Source organism: Salmo salar, chromosome ssa18, assembly GCF_905237065.1.
Source record: "Salmo salar chromosome ssa18, Ssal_v3.1, whole genome shotgun sequence".
In the NCBI taxonomy this organism is placed as follows: Eukaryota; Metazoa; Chordata; class Actinopteri; order Salmoniformes; family Salmonidae; genus Salmo; species Salmo salar.
This window is the reverse complement of record NC_059459.1, coordinates 28,639,803-28,655,528: the sequence shown is the minus strand read 5'-3', so window position 1 is coordinate 28,655,528 and position 15,726 is coordinate 28,639,803. Positions and strand designations below refer to the sequence as shown.

At 46.5% G+C, this 15,726-nt stretch overlaps 1 protein-coding gene across 2 annotated transcripts in view; it reads left to right on the top strand.

The window, feature by feature from the left end:
• The window catches only part of LOC106577213 (testican-2), a 73,259-nt gene that overhangs the window by 17,163 nt on the left and 40,370 nt on the right, over positions 1-15,726 (top strand). The window contains exons 2-3 of one of the 2 annotated variants that reach the window (XM_014155117.2): positions 14,034-14,042; positions 14,741-14,789. In XM_014155117.2, the coding sequence (XP_014010592.2) occupies positions 14,034-14,042; positions 14,741-14,789 (58 nt within the window). The remainder of the gene's footprint in view (positions 1-14,033; positions 14,043-14,740; positions 14,790-15,726) is intronic. The other variant, XM_014155118.2, reaches the window with a different exon arrangement.

Below are 15,726 nucleotides of genomic sequence, written 5' to 3'. Positions count from 1 at the left end.
ACACATTATTCCATTTCTGTTAGTCACATGTCTGTGGAACTTGTTCAGTTTATGTCTCAGTTGTTGAATCTTATGTTCATACAAATATTTACACATTAAGTTTGCTGAAAATAAATGCAGTTGACAGTGAGAGGACGTTTCTTTTTTGGCTGAGTTTATTTTCTTTGAGTTATGTTCACCAACCGGTTAAATTTAGGACTGGACCGGAAATGCCAACCCACTTCTCCAGTCTGTCCAGAAGGACATCATGGTCAACAGTGTCGAATGCAGCACTTGAATGTAAGAGTACATGAACAGAGAGCTGTTTGGCATCTGTGTTGCCTCTAAGATCATTTACCACTTTAAGGCTGTTTCTGTGCTGTGGTGGGCATGAAAACCAGATTGGAATTTATCCAAAATACAGTTGCCATTAAATGTTTTTTGCTGTTTGAACAGAAATTTCACCAGAATTGTGGTCCTTTCAAATGGCTGTAGCCCAGTGGTGTATGTGCTGGACAGCGGACAGTGAGGGTGGACCTGTACCATCGTAACTCCAGAACAGCATATGGATCATAATTATACATAATAGCATTGGTGACAGTGCAGCCAAATACTCCATTAAAGATGATCCTATTCAGGAGATTACTGTTAGGGTCATGCCCAGGAATTACTATTGTAGCCTACTGTTCCAGTCCTGGATATTGCCCTTGTTCGGACTGTCACAGAAAAGCTGTAGGCCAGGGGTGTCGAACTCATTTTTCCCGGGGGCCGCATTCGGTCTTCAATGAAGTCCGGAGAGCCGCACTGAAAATGTGTTATATTTCCTTGCCCTCAAAATCAGTCCTCTATCAATTGTTCTTTTGAATTGTTGATGCTCCCTGTTACTGTCTAGTGATTATTAGCGAGCTGGACAGTCAAGATGAGGTTTTAGTCATTCTAAAGTATATTGAGTTCGTTTCCACCGCCCACAACTTTTTTTCCCAAAAAATAAATAAATGATTTACTCAAACCACCCACGGGCCGGATTGGACCCCCAAGCGGGCCGGATTGGACCCCCAAGCGGGCCGGATTGGAACCCCCCCAAGCGGGCCGGATTGGACCCCCTCCAGCCTGTGCACGGGCTGTATGTTTGACATCCCTGCTCTAGGCATTCAGCTGTTTATTCAATTATCTTGACTATTATTTATTTATTTATTTATTTATTTATAGGTTGTTTATATTTTCAGATTAAGATGTTTAATGTACTGCTCTCATTTGGTTCATATGTACAGCTTTGTCAAGAGACATCATCTCACCGACATTCTTTTATTGTGCTGTTCTAGAGCTCTGATAAGCTTCCGGCCTTTTTCACATGCAGCAGACATTTGTCTGATCAAAGGCAGATTAGATGGAGTGTGAACATAGATCAGCGGGTAGGGCGTGGATGGAGTGCGCCTAGATCAGCTCCTAGACAGCGCTGTGGGGTGTTCTGGCCCAGCACCAGAGGTTGTGGGCTCTTGGGAAGTCACCGTAGATAGAGTGCACCTAGATCAGTACTGACAGCGAGAGTGGATGAGAGCACCATGCTACACTGTGGGGTGTCTTGGCCCAGCAGCAGAGAGATAGGTGGGATGTAATTAAGAGAGAAGAAAATATATCGTTTCATCATCATCCACGATGCATCATCATCCATCATCCACGACGGGTTCCAAATGACACCCTATTCCCTATATAGTGCACTACTTTTGACCAGGGCCCATAGGGAAAGACACAATAATTATTGTGTTTTCCTAGAAAGACACAATCATTCTTAAAAAGTGGCATAGTCTGTCTCTGAAATGCCACTGAACTTGTGTTGATTTTCCTTGAATCGCATGTATCCCTTCAGCAAGCCCAGTCCAGCAGTATGGACGATGGCCTGGCCAGACAAGACTGCCAGCAGCACCAAGTAACAAAATCTACAATCAATTACAGCTGGATACTGTAGATGGCATTGTGTGTGTCTGACAGCACCAGGGGACATAGTGATAAAATCAGCGTTGTGGAGAACGTGAACGGAATCAGACATTAAAATAGAATTCAACGATATATATATTTTTTTAACTAAGTAGGAAGTCAACCAAACGTATTGAATCGATTAGAAAATGCATTCATTTGCCCAAGATTTTCACAAGACATGAACAAAATGCATCAGTGATTCCTATTTTCCTTCAACTTTCTGAAGATGCAACGGCACAGGAATGCCCGTGTCTGTGTGTGCATATTTGTCTACCACTTTGTGTAGCTGTTAGCAATGATGCTAATGTGTTGACAACCATCTTCTGGTAGATGGAAAGGCTTTCCCAAAAGCCTTCTCAATTAAATGTTAACTACAAAGTAGCCCATGCATGTTTTGCTCTAGGAAGCCGACAGGCCTCACAAGACTCACAAGTACTAGTTGAAAAAATATATGGAAGTATATATGGAGACTGTTTAGTGACAAAAATAAGGGGTTAAAAATATATAAAACAAAATGTTTCCTGATATAGGACAGACACTTCCTTTCGATTTTTTTGTGGGGACTCTTTTATTCCATGTAGTGAATCTGCGTTTGTATGGGCTAATAACAGTAAGGCCAAATAAATGTTTTCATCAAATATTTTTTTATATACTTCAAGAGGTCTTAAAAATTCAAAATTAAATAGAAACATGATCCCTGGAATGACCCTTCTTAAAACAATTTCTTATAGTTTAGTAGTAAACCCCCCTCCCTGCTTAGACAGGGCTTCGACTCTTATGGGTTAAAAAAGTGTGATTTTTGAGAGCAAAAACCTGAAAAAGAGTTTGGTGGAAAAATGAACAGAATCAGGCAAAAAATCTAACAGATTTTATAGGGTACTAGATTAGTAACACAGCATGGGGGAAATGGAAACACTTAGAGGGTTTTAACATTTCAGTCAATTTCTGCTCTTTTCCCCCATCATCCTGTAAAATACAATACTGTTCAGAGCAATGAATTGGGCCTGTATTGAACCAATATTGAAACAATGTCTATCATCTCATGAGTCACCAAGTAGGCTAATGTGGATCAGCTGAATATAGTTCCAATGTTGCTTTTCTCCTGGGAAAAGGCTATAGAAAATTGTGCTCGTGTCAAGCTTCCTAATCATAATCTTGCCCACTCCCTTGACTTCATGCGAGAACATTGTGCTGGTAGTCAATTAACGTGAGATTTAAATAAACATGTACTTTCCTCTTTACCTCTTTTATGAAGACAAAAAAATATTGTCTCAGCAACAGCATTGGCAGTGGAAACTGAAACACACACACACACACACACACACACACACACACACACACACACACACACACACACACACACACACACACACACGGTGTCAAGGTGTTGTCTTTGTAATGGACAGAGTGGAGAGTGGCCACCTCAGGGCACTTCCTGTGATGTCAACATGTTTACATTCCCTAACACTCTGTTCAGTTTGATCTGACAATCTATTGATCTCTCTCTCATGCTCTCTCTTTCTACCTCTCTCTCCCTCTGTTCTTATGTGTGTTCTGCTCTGTCCTCTCCCTCTCTCACTTGCTCTACCGCGCTTTCTCTCTCCTCCCACTTTCCCTCCATCTCTTTGAGTCATACCCCCTCAGAGGTACTAAACACCTCTCTCACATCCTCACCACTCTGACAGCTCTCAAATACCACTTCCTACTGTAACCTCTACTCTCTACCTCCCTACCCTCCCAGCCCTGTAAGCCCTCCCAGGATCTGACAGCTCTCAAATATCACTTCCTACTGTAGCCTCTACTCTCTACTTCCCTACCCTCCCAGCCCTCTAAGCCCTCCCAGGATCAGCAGCTTCTGAGCTGGATCCCCACACGAGCCCGACCCTGTCTCCCTAAACCTCCCTACAGCCAGAGAAGAGAAGTGGGCAGCTGCTACTGCAGCATGTGATCTATCTCCATTCCCTCCACACTTCTAATCTTGAAACCCCTGGTTGAAAGCGATGAATACCCCTGTGTGCATACATATACATATAGACCAATTAGCAAGCTCTAGTGATCTAATCTGTGCCTCACAGCTCCTTTAACGCAGCACAAACACACTGCACCATAACACAACACACTGCACCATAACACAACACACTGCGCCATAACACAACACACTGCACCATAACACAACACACTGCACCATAACACAACACACTGCGCCATAACACAACACACTGCGCCATAACACAACACACTGCGCCGTAACACAACACACTGCACCGTAACACAACACACTGCGCCGTAACACAACACACTGCGCCGTAACACAACACACTGCGCCGTAACACAACACACTGCGCCGTAACACAACACACTGCGCCGTAACACAACACACTGCGCCGTAACACAACACACTCGCGCCGTAACACACGCACTGCGCCGTAACACAACGCACCGCGCCGTAACACAACACAACGCACCGCGCCGTAACACAACGCACCGCGCCGTAACACAACACAACGCACCGCGCCGTAACACAACGCACCGCGCCGTAACACAACGCACCGCGCCGTAACACAACGCACCGCGCCGTAACACAACGCACCGCGCCGTAACACAACGCACCGCGCCGTAACACAACGCACCGCGCCGTAACACAACGCACCGCGCCGTAACACAACGCACCGCGCCATAACACAACGCACCGCGCCATAACACAACGCACCGCGCCATAACACAACGCACCGCGCCATAACACAACGCACCGCGCCATAACACAACGCAACGCACCGCGCCATAACACAACGCAACGCACCGCGCCATAACACAACGCAACGCACCGCGCCATAACACAACACAACGCACCGCGCCATAACACAACGCAACGCACCGCAGCCACGCACCGCACCATAACGCAACGCACCGCGCCATAACACAACACAACGCACCGCGCCATAACACAACGCACCGCGCCATAACACAACGCACCGCGCCATAACACAACGCACCGCGCCATAACACAACGCACCGCGACATAACACACGCACCGCGCCATAACACAACACAACGCACCGCGCCATAACACAACACAACGCACCGCGCCATAACACAACACAACACACCGCGCCATAACACAACGCACCGCGCCATAACACAACGCACTGCGCCATAACACAACGCACTGCGCCATAACACAACGCACTGCGCCATAACACAACGCACTGCGCCATAACACAACGCACCGCGCCATAACACAACACAACGCACCGCGCCATAACACAACACAACGCACTGCGCCATAACACAACGCACTGCGCCATAACACAACGCACTGCGCCATAACACAACGCACTGCGCCATAACACAACGCACTGCGCCATAACACAACGCACTGCGCCATAACACAACGCACTGCGCCATAACACAACGCACTGCGCCATAACACACGCACTGCGCCATAACACAACGCACTGCGCCATAACACACACGCACTGCGCCATAACACACGCACTGCTGCCATAACACAACACAACGCACTGCGCCATAACATAACACACTGCGCCATAACACAACACACGCACTGCGCCATAACACAACGCACTGCGCCATAACACAACGCACTGCGCCATAACACAACGCACTGCGCCATAACACAACGCACTGCGCCATAACACAACGCACTGCGCCATAACACAACGCACTGCGCCATAACACAACGCACTGCGCCATAACACAACGCACTGCGCCATAACACACGCACTGCGCCATAACACACGCACTGCGCCATAACACACGCACTGCGCCATAACACACGCACTGCGCCATAACACACGCACTGCGCCATAACACACGCACTGCTGCCATAACACACGCACTGCTGCCATAACACAACACAACGCACTGCGCCATAACATAACACACTGCGCCATAACACAACACAACGCACTGCGCCATAACACAACGCACTGCGCCATAACACAACGCACTGCGCCATAACACAACGCACTGCGCCATAACACAACGCACTGCGCCATAACATAACACAACGCACTGCGCCATAACACAACGCACTGCGCCATAACACACCGTACTGCGCCATAACACACCGTACTGCGCCATAACACACCGTACTGCGCCATAACACAACACAACGCACTGCGCCATAACACAACGCACTGCGCCATAACACAACGCACTGCGCCATAACACAACGCACTGCGCCATAACACAACGCACTGCGCCATAACACACGCACTGCTGCCATAACACACGCACTGCTGCCATAACACAACACACTGCGCCATAACACAAAACAGTGTTGCCATAACACAACATGTTGGATGAGAGAAGACTGGAGAGAGGAGGATGGAAGAGAGGTGAAAGGGGATGAGATAAGAGGGAAGATATGAGGCAGTGGAAAAAAAAAGAAAGTGAGATGAAACAGAGGGAGAGAGTAGACTGAGGAGAGAAACTGAGAGCCAAACATATAGAGAATGAAACGGAGACTGAGAGAACACCAGAAATGAGGACAGTGCAGACTGCAGAGTTTTACACAGGCTAAAATCAGCAGTTGGATGCCAGGCCAAATGAGAGCTGCCCAGCAGGTAGTGTGATGCAGCAGGGCGGAACTGAATTTACTCAGAAGCAGAGAGGCAGAGCAGAACTCACTTTATCTTCCTCCCTCTGTCATCGCAGAGGGCAATAGCTTCTGTAAAAAAACATCTCCCATTTTTACCCTTTAATGATGAGCGGTTGTAGACTCAAGTGGTAAGAGTGTGAATCTGGCAACCCCATGGTTGTGGGTTCAATTCCTGCAGGGAACAGATACACATACTGATACTGAAGTCAGTCACTGAGTAATGTCAGGAGTGAAGGTGTTCATATAGCCTTTCCCTATGAGATTAGTGTTGCTCTGATACGATACGGATATTTGCTCCTTCCTCGTCTAGACATGGTATTGTGTATGGATAGTCATGCATGCATAGATTGTCATCTGAGGTGCATGTCCCACTACCTTCTGTTTTGCTTTTGTGATCCACCCCATCCCCAGTGTTTTCTTTGGGACAACTGAACAGGATACAGCATGTGACAGCTGACGTTGACTTAGAAATACCCGTCATTCACAGACCAGCATGTGCACATGACCACATCCACACATACAGACTGAGTCTCGTCCCAGTGATATGAGGGATTATACTGTCAGTCAGGGTGAATACACAGCAGGGGGGGAGCTGTCTGCCATGTCAGATACTGAGACAGCCCAAGTTAAGCAGACATGCCACGGAACTTTGGCGACTACTAAGTATTTTTTAAACCTCCCGTTTTGGGCTGGATGTGTCAATGTGTAGTTCATACATGCATAATCTATGATCTGAATTCATGTCTTACCTCAATTAGCAACGGTTGAAAGCAACTGTTTACTGTAATCTGTGTGGCTCCATTTTCCCTCAATTTTCCCCCACGTTAGCCAGCCCCCGAACAATTTGAGTTCTAGCCAATGAGCTTTAGCCCCTCGCCATTTCATTGACCGCTAGCAAGATGCACACACAGCAGAGCGAGAGAGAAAGCAATGATCTGGTGCATATATCTGCACATATAGTATGTGACGTAGTTGGCAATTTTTACTATATCCCACTTTTAACAGACCTATGATTGTGATACGACTGGATATTTGTCAATTGGGTTTGAGGTCTTTTGTGTTAGCTACATGCATGCAGTAAGAAAAAGTACAAAAATGTATCCACTCACTAACTGTAAGTCTCTCTGGATAAGAGCGTCTGCTAAAGGACTAACATGTAAATGCATATGCATCCTTGAGGATTGGCAGCCATTTGCATAACAGAATGATTTGGGATATCGTGACCTTCTTTCAGCCTTTTGACATTGCCTAGTTGCCACAAACTGCAATTAAACTTCAAAGTCACCTTGCTACCCTGTGCAGTTTAGAAAATGAGTTCCACCTCGACACACACTGTTAAATAATGCAAGAGCTTCATCATCAATAACAGGAACATCGGAGGCATCCGATTAATGGTCGGCCTGGAAACTCTGACACACACACTCTTCCCACTGGGCACAGACTTACAGTTTTCCACAATTGTTTACACACGTTTGCTGAATCGTTGGGACATTTTCCCAGAACTTTTGCATCAAAATGAAGCACACATGCATCATATGAAGAGATCTTTCTACCAACCAACAACTCACTGATGTGCTCAACACAAAACACTACTATGAATATCCCATCAGTAGGTTTATGATGTGCTCAACACAAAACACTACTATGAATATCCCATCAGTAGGTTTATGCATTTTCAGTGTTACACTGTAGCCGGTTGTAAAAGACTGTTACAATAATGTATACCTATTCAAATATACATAAATAAACACACAAATGCAATACAGAAACAAAAACATTGTAATTTATTTCCAAAATGCAGTATTTTTAACACTTGTGTTTTGTATGTAACACTTTCCATAGCCAACAGGAGAAAACCAGGAAAAACATTCAGTAAGATAAAGGGTTTTCTGTACAAAAATAATGAAAGCGGCTCATTCTTTCAAAACTCTAAAACCATAATGACAAAAACGCATGCAAAATGTAAGAAAAAAGACATTAGGCTGCATCCTGCCTCCTATTTTGATCTGGCCACAGCACCTCATCTACATCACAAGCGATGTTCTCCCTGGCTAAACAGCGGGGAAAGAATCTTCTGGAGTGACGGATCCAGCCGCTGAAAGCCCCCACATCAACTTCACCACATGCATCCTCCATTGCTTGGAGAAGAGGCATGCGTGTGAGGGGATGACGGTGATACACCTTCCATCGCCATGCCCAAAAAAAATTGGGTTTAGGAATGGGGAATATGGTGGGAGGTATAGAACAATAAATTGTGGGTGGTCGATGACCAGTTGCGGACCAGAGCAGCCCGGTGGAAACTCACGTTGTCCCAGATGACAACATACCTTGGCTGCTCTGGTCCACCCCACTGCTCGGCTGGAATGAGGATGCCATGTAGTGTGTCCAGGAATGTGATGAGAAGGGCGGTGTTGTAGGGACCAAGGTTGGCATGGTGATGGAGGACACCTTGTTGGCTAACGACTGCGCACATGGTGATATTCCCTCCACGCTGTCCAGGGACATTCACAATGGCCAATAATGTTCCATCCCAATCCCCTTCTTTTGGCTAGGTTGAAGCCAGCCTCATCGATGTAAATATAAGCGTGCTGAATTGCAGCGACATCCAGCCCAAGACTCTCTGAAACAGAAATGTGACATAGACCGAGAGCAGTCAATATGGTAAGGCACAATACACTGGATTACAGAACTATAATGTGTCTATACAGTGCTGAAATTCACAGTATAGTACTTACTTGGGACATATTCATAGCGCTGTTCTGTAACGGGTGTCGTAAGGATTCGACCAAGGCGCAGTGGGTTGAGTGCTCATTTGAACTTTTATTGAACACTTAACAACAAAACAAGAATACGAACGAATGCACAATATTGCAAGCTAAACACAGCTATGCAAAAACAACTTCCCACAAGACAGGTGAAAAAAGGGCTACCTAAGTATGACTCCCAATCAGCAACAACGATGTACAGATGTTCCTGATTGAGAGCCAATACAAAAACATAGAACCATACCCAACAACCCCGATAACACAAAACAAACACACCCCTGCCACGCCCTGACCAAACTACAATAACCCTTTATACTGGTCAGGACGTGACAGTACCCCTCCCCAAAGGTGCAGACCCCGGATGCACCTGAAAAAAAAACTAGCAAAACAATAACCCACCAAAAAAAATCCCAAAACTACAGGGGAGGGAAGGGAGGGTGGCCACCGTCACCGACGGTTCTTCTGCAACATCCCCCCTTCCCAATACTCCCCCCTATGGAGGTGGCTTAGGAGCAGGACACAGACCCCGCTCCACCACTGGCTCACCCCACTTCAGTGTTGCCTCTAGAGCGAGGTCCCTCTCCGTCGACCCCAGACTGGGGACCCTCGCAACGGGCGACTCTGGCTGCGTCGGACTGGAGGGCGACTCTGGCTGCGTCGGACTGGAGGGCGACTCTGGCTGCGTCGGACTGGAGGGCGACTCTGGCTGCGTCGGACTGGAGGGCGACTCTGGCTGCGTCGGACTGGAGGGCGACTCTGGCTGCGTCGGACTGGAGGGCGACTCTGGCTGCGTCGGACTGGAGGGCGACTCTGGCTGCGTCGGACTGGAGGGCGACTCTGGCCGCGTCGGACTGTAGGGCGACTCTGGCGGTTCCGGACTGTGGGCCGTCTCTCTCGGTTCCGGACTGTGGGCCGTCTCTCTCGGTTCCGGACTGTGGGCCGTCTCTCTCGGTTCCGGACTGTGGGCCGTCTCTCTCGGTTCCGGACTGTGGGCCGTCTCTCTGTCGCCGGACGCTCTGGACGGGGCACTGTCGCCGGACGCTCTGGACGGGGCACTGTCGCCGGACGCTCTGGACGGGGCACTGTCGCCGGACGCTCTGGACGGGGCACTGTCGCCGGACGCTCTGGACGGGGACTGCGCACTGAAGACCTGATGCGTGGGGCTGGCTTAGGAAGTGCCAGACTAGGGACACGCACCACAGGGCTAGTGCGAGGAGCAGGACAAGCTGGACTGGGCTGACGCACTGGAGGCCTGGTGCGTGGTGCTGGTAGTGGAGACCGGACTGGAGACACGCACCCCAAGGCTAGTGCGAGGAGCGGGCACAGGATACACTGGGCCGTGAAGGCGCACTGGTGGTCTCGAGCTCAGGACTGGCACCACCCGTACTGGCTGGGTGCCCGCTTCCCCCAGCAAATGCGGAACGCTGGCACCGAGCACACCGGCCTGTGGATGCTCGGCCTCGACACCGTGCGCATCACCCCATAGCACGGGGCCTGACCAGTACCACGCTGCCTCCGGTAAGCACGGGGAGTTGGCTTAGGGCTCAACCCTGGCCCAGCCAAACTACCCGTGTGCCCCCCCCAAAACATTTTTTGGGGCTGCCTCTCACACGGTCCAATCAGCGCGTATAAAGCCTCATAACGGCGCCGCTCCGCCTTAGCTGCCTCTATCTCCTCCGGTGGGTGACGGTATTCACCAGCCTGGTGCCATGGTCCAGCCCCGTCCAGAATTTCCTTCCAGGTCCACGACTCCCGATAGCTCCTCTCCAGCTCCTTACCCCGCTGCTTTGTCCGTTGGTGGTGGGAAGTTCTGTAACGGGTGTCGTAAGGATTCGACCAAGGCGCAGCGGGTTGAGTGCTCATTTGAACTTTTATTCAACACTTAACAACAAAACAAGAATACGAACGAATGCACAATATTGCAGGCTAAACACAGCTATGCAAAAACAACTTCCCACAAAAGACAGGTGAAAAAAGGGCTACCTAAGTATGACTCCCAATCAGCAACAACGATGTACAGCTGTTCCTGATTGAGAGCCATACCAGGCTGACACAAAGAAATACACAACATAGAAAAACATAGAACCATACCCAACAACCCCGATAACACAAAACAAACACACCCCTGCCACGCCCTGACCAAACTACAATAACAAATAACCCCTTATACTGGTCAGGACGTGACATGTTCTTTAACCTTCTCTGAGTTTTGCTCAAATGGCACCCTGTAGACCTGTTTCATCTGGATTTGGTTGTGCTGTAATACACAGTCCCACCTGGTGAATGTCATTGAATATTGTGTTGCTTGCAATTATGTGGTTCTGGATTTCTCGTAGTCTAATGGTATTGTTTGCCACCACCATGTTCACAACATCGTTCTCCTGTTCTGGTGTGAACAGCTGGTGTCTTCTACCGAACTCTCTGCCCAGCCTCCCTCATACTCAACCCATGCTTGAGCACATGGTCAACCAATGTGGCCCTGATCTCATCTGAGACAACTGTCCTTCCTCATCCTCCTCTTACTCTCACTCCTTCTCTAACTCTTGCTTCACCATTGACTTCCATTTTCCTCCAAAATAGGAGAGCTCTTCTGTGGCCTTTTATAGTGCTAAAACTCTGATTTCTAAGTGAACAATTCAGCAACTAGTGTTTACACCTGTGGGGAGTGGGTGTTGCCAATTGGTGTATAGAGCTTGGCATTGTGATTGGCGTTGCTTTCCAAAGGGACTAAAGAGATTTTAATTTTGAATGCTGTGCCTAATGTAGAGAACTGTGTGTAGTGTTTTGCAAGAAGTGTGATATAGAATTGAAAACTGAGTGTAAAGCAGGAATTGTGCTGCAATTTTGCAGACTTGGTTTAGTGATTTGGTACATGAGTTTCAGGTTTCGGTGATTTGTGTTTCAAGTTCCAATTTTAGTGTGTAAACAATTGGCAAATACTGTAAGTTCAACGTCTAGTTTTGATTTACGTTTTAGTTCAGTTGTGAAACTAATGTGAAATCAACCAAACATGTTTCCCTATCATTGGATTTAGGAGAAAAGTTGGGTGTAGAAAAAAAATACGAAGTTCTCTTAGGTTGATGACTTTTTGCAAATCCAATCTGTTTTCCACGTTGATTCAACGTGATCACATCAAATCTTTGGGTTGAAATGACATTCAACTCTGTAGAGTTGAAAATGCGATGGGAACACATTGAACTGTAGATTATTCGGTACATGAAAACTTCAGCAAAAAGTACATTTTGTGTGCACTACCGTCATCACACCCTGATTTTTATCTGCAACAAGTCAGTTTGGTGGAAACACACCACTGGTGGGGAAAATGTGCATAAAATATTTACCTCCATGAAAACAGGCCACTTTGGATGTAGAGAGAGGAGAGAGAGCAGAGCGATAAGAGAGAGAGAGCAGAGACCCCAGGACGCCTTTATGAGTGTGTCACGCTTTATTGTTTCCTCCAGAGAGCTTTTTGGCACCCCCTCTTCCAGTACAGTAAGTGTTTATGGTGATGTATATCCTACGGAGTATACCATCGCTAAGGAGGCAGACCGTATATTTCTCTAAATGGCTATTTACTGTTTTGAGACCAAGCGATAGGCCTATGTCAGTATGCTTCATTTCTTTGGGGTTTGCTATAGAGAATATCACAACCAAACCAATACAGGGACGATATCACAATGTAAATGTATGCTTATCTATATGACCTTTACCTCTATTGGTACTGGGGAAATGTGCCCTTTACCTCTATTGGTACTGGGGAAATGTGTCCTTTACCTCTATTGGTACTGGGGAAATGTGTCCTTTACCTCTATTGGTACTGGGGAAATGTGACCTTTACCTCTATTGGTACTGGGGAAATGTGTCCTTTACCTCTATTGGTAGTGGGGAAATGTGCCCTTTACCTCTATTGGTACTGGGGAAATGTGCCCTTTACCTCTATTGGTAGTGGGGAAATGTGCCCTTTACCTCTATTGGTAGTGGGGAAATGTGCCCTTTACCTCTATTGGTACTGGGGAAATGTGCCCTTTACCTCTATTGGTACTGGGGAAATGTGCCCTTTACCTCTATTGGTACTGGGGAAATGTGACCTTTACCTCTATTGGTACTGGGGAAATGTGACCTTTACCTCTATTGGTAGTGGGGAAATGTGTCCTTTACCTCTATTGGTACTGGGGAAATGTGACCTTTACCTCTATTGGTACTGGGGAAATGTGCCCTTTACCTCTATTGGTAGTGGGGAAATGTGCCCTTTACCTCTATTGGTAGTGGGGAAATGTGCCCTTTACCTCTATTGGTACTGGGGAAATGTGCCCTTTACCTCTATTGGTACTGGGGAAATGTGCCCTTTACCTCTATTGGTACTGGGGAAATATGCCCTTTACCTCTATTGGTACTGGGGAAATATGACGTTTACTTTATTTCTGCTATGCATTCCATTTATGAGCATAAAACAATCTTATATTTAGTTTTTTGTTGTTATTGCATAATCAATTATATGTTAATTCACTGCCAGCTAAAGCTCGTTGCTATTCATTGTGTCTCTGTGGAGACCAAGAATCAAGAGACGCTGTATATTGAAGATGGTGATAAATGTTGATGAATACACCTCAGTATATCTGATGTTACACATTCTTATCCTCTAACTATCCCTCTCTTTTCTTCTTTTCCTCTGGCTCTCGTTCTACCAGGAAGTAGAGGTCAGTTTATTTCTTCATCTATATTCTACCCATCCCTTTTTCTTTGTCTTTTTTGAATGCTTGTAACTCACTTTCATTGTGTCTCTGTCTCTCACTTTATTGCCATTTACACTCTCTCTACCCACCCACCCTAACCTCCCTCTCTCTGTCATATACATCTCTCTCCCTCTCTCTCTTTCATATACATCTCTCTCTCCCTCTCTCTCTCTCCCTCTCTCTCTCTCCTTGTCCATTTTAATGAGAATGATTAATGTTCTAATTAAGAATAAAAAGTAACTTATACAATTGAAAGACCGCTCCCCCTGATGCCATATGTTCCACAAACGGCGCTTCAGTCCCTATATAGTGCACTACTTTTGACCAGAGCATATAGGGTAAGTAGTGCACTATATAGGGAATAGGGTGCAATTTGGAACACATACTTTGCAAGACATTTCTGATGCAGTACTATAGTATGCCATGCTGTTTCTTAGATCCCCATGCAGACTCATCTGGGCCCACAGTGTCTATGGCCTAAATGCCACCCTATTCCCTTTATAGTGCACTACTTTTGACCAGGGTCCATAGGGCTGTGGTAAAAAGTAGTGCACTATATAGGGAATAGGGTGCTATTTTGGACGCAACCAGTGACTCACTCACTCAGTTAATCATGATGCTTCTTTTGCTATGGGTTAACCTGGATCTCTCTGTCTCTGCAGGATGACTATGTGAGGACCTGGGATGAGAATCAGGGAGGCTCTAATGAAAGTAAGATCCCCCTCAGTTCTTTAACATACTGTATATTATACATCTATTGTACTGGTGTAGGATCTTCATTTGAGCCAGTTTGCTACAGCAGGAAAATAATCCTGCAGCAGCAGGAAATGTGGATTATAAACAGTGGACATTTTTGTAAGGGTAGATACATTTTTCTTAAAGGAAAATAAAGTCTGAAATTTCAAAGAAGAAATTACAAACTTCGGAAGCCTTTTTAAACCTGGAATACACTTCAATTTTTACATTTGCTACATTGCAAAAAAAGTTATTCTGCAACAGGATGATCAGATTAAATCTGCTGTGCTGGCCATGTCATTTACTATGGACTTTACTTACGAAGATTCAGCACCCACCACTTTTGAGAAATAACCTGAGAGTGATCATGTTATCCATTATATTTACCTCAATTTCATCGTGGTGAGTTGATCGATAAAACATTCTTAGAGAAAACAAAAACCGAGCTCTTGAAAGCTGACTAAATCAGTATAGGCTAGCTAGCCATCCATCTGAGGGACAGGTCGGCAACATCGCAGGGATCAGTGCCAGGCCTGGAATCAGGGGTTGACGATCACTGGGTTTATCAGACACAATAATGTCCATTAGAATGAGAGTTCACCCAGACGTGCTTCAGCCCAGGTCGCATAAAAAAGGAACCAAAAGGCGCACAACTGAGGTATCACACACTACACTGGTGTATTAGACAAGGCAAGCTACATGTTTGTTTACAATCCCATTTGTATTCTAGGTCAGATGCTGTACACACATGGCCTCAGTGAAAACGTCAAGTGATGTTAGAGATGTTAGCTCGCTGTAACAGCAGCCGTCTGACTGTATCTTTCTCCCTGAGGAGGTTCTGAGCTCTGCTGTCGACCAACTACCAATCAACATTGAGTAGCCTAGCCTGTCTTCTCTTCTCTGCTCTCCTCTT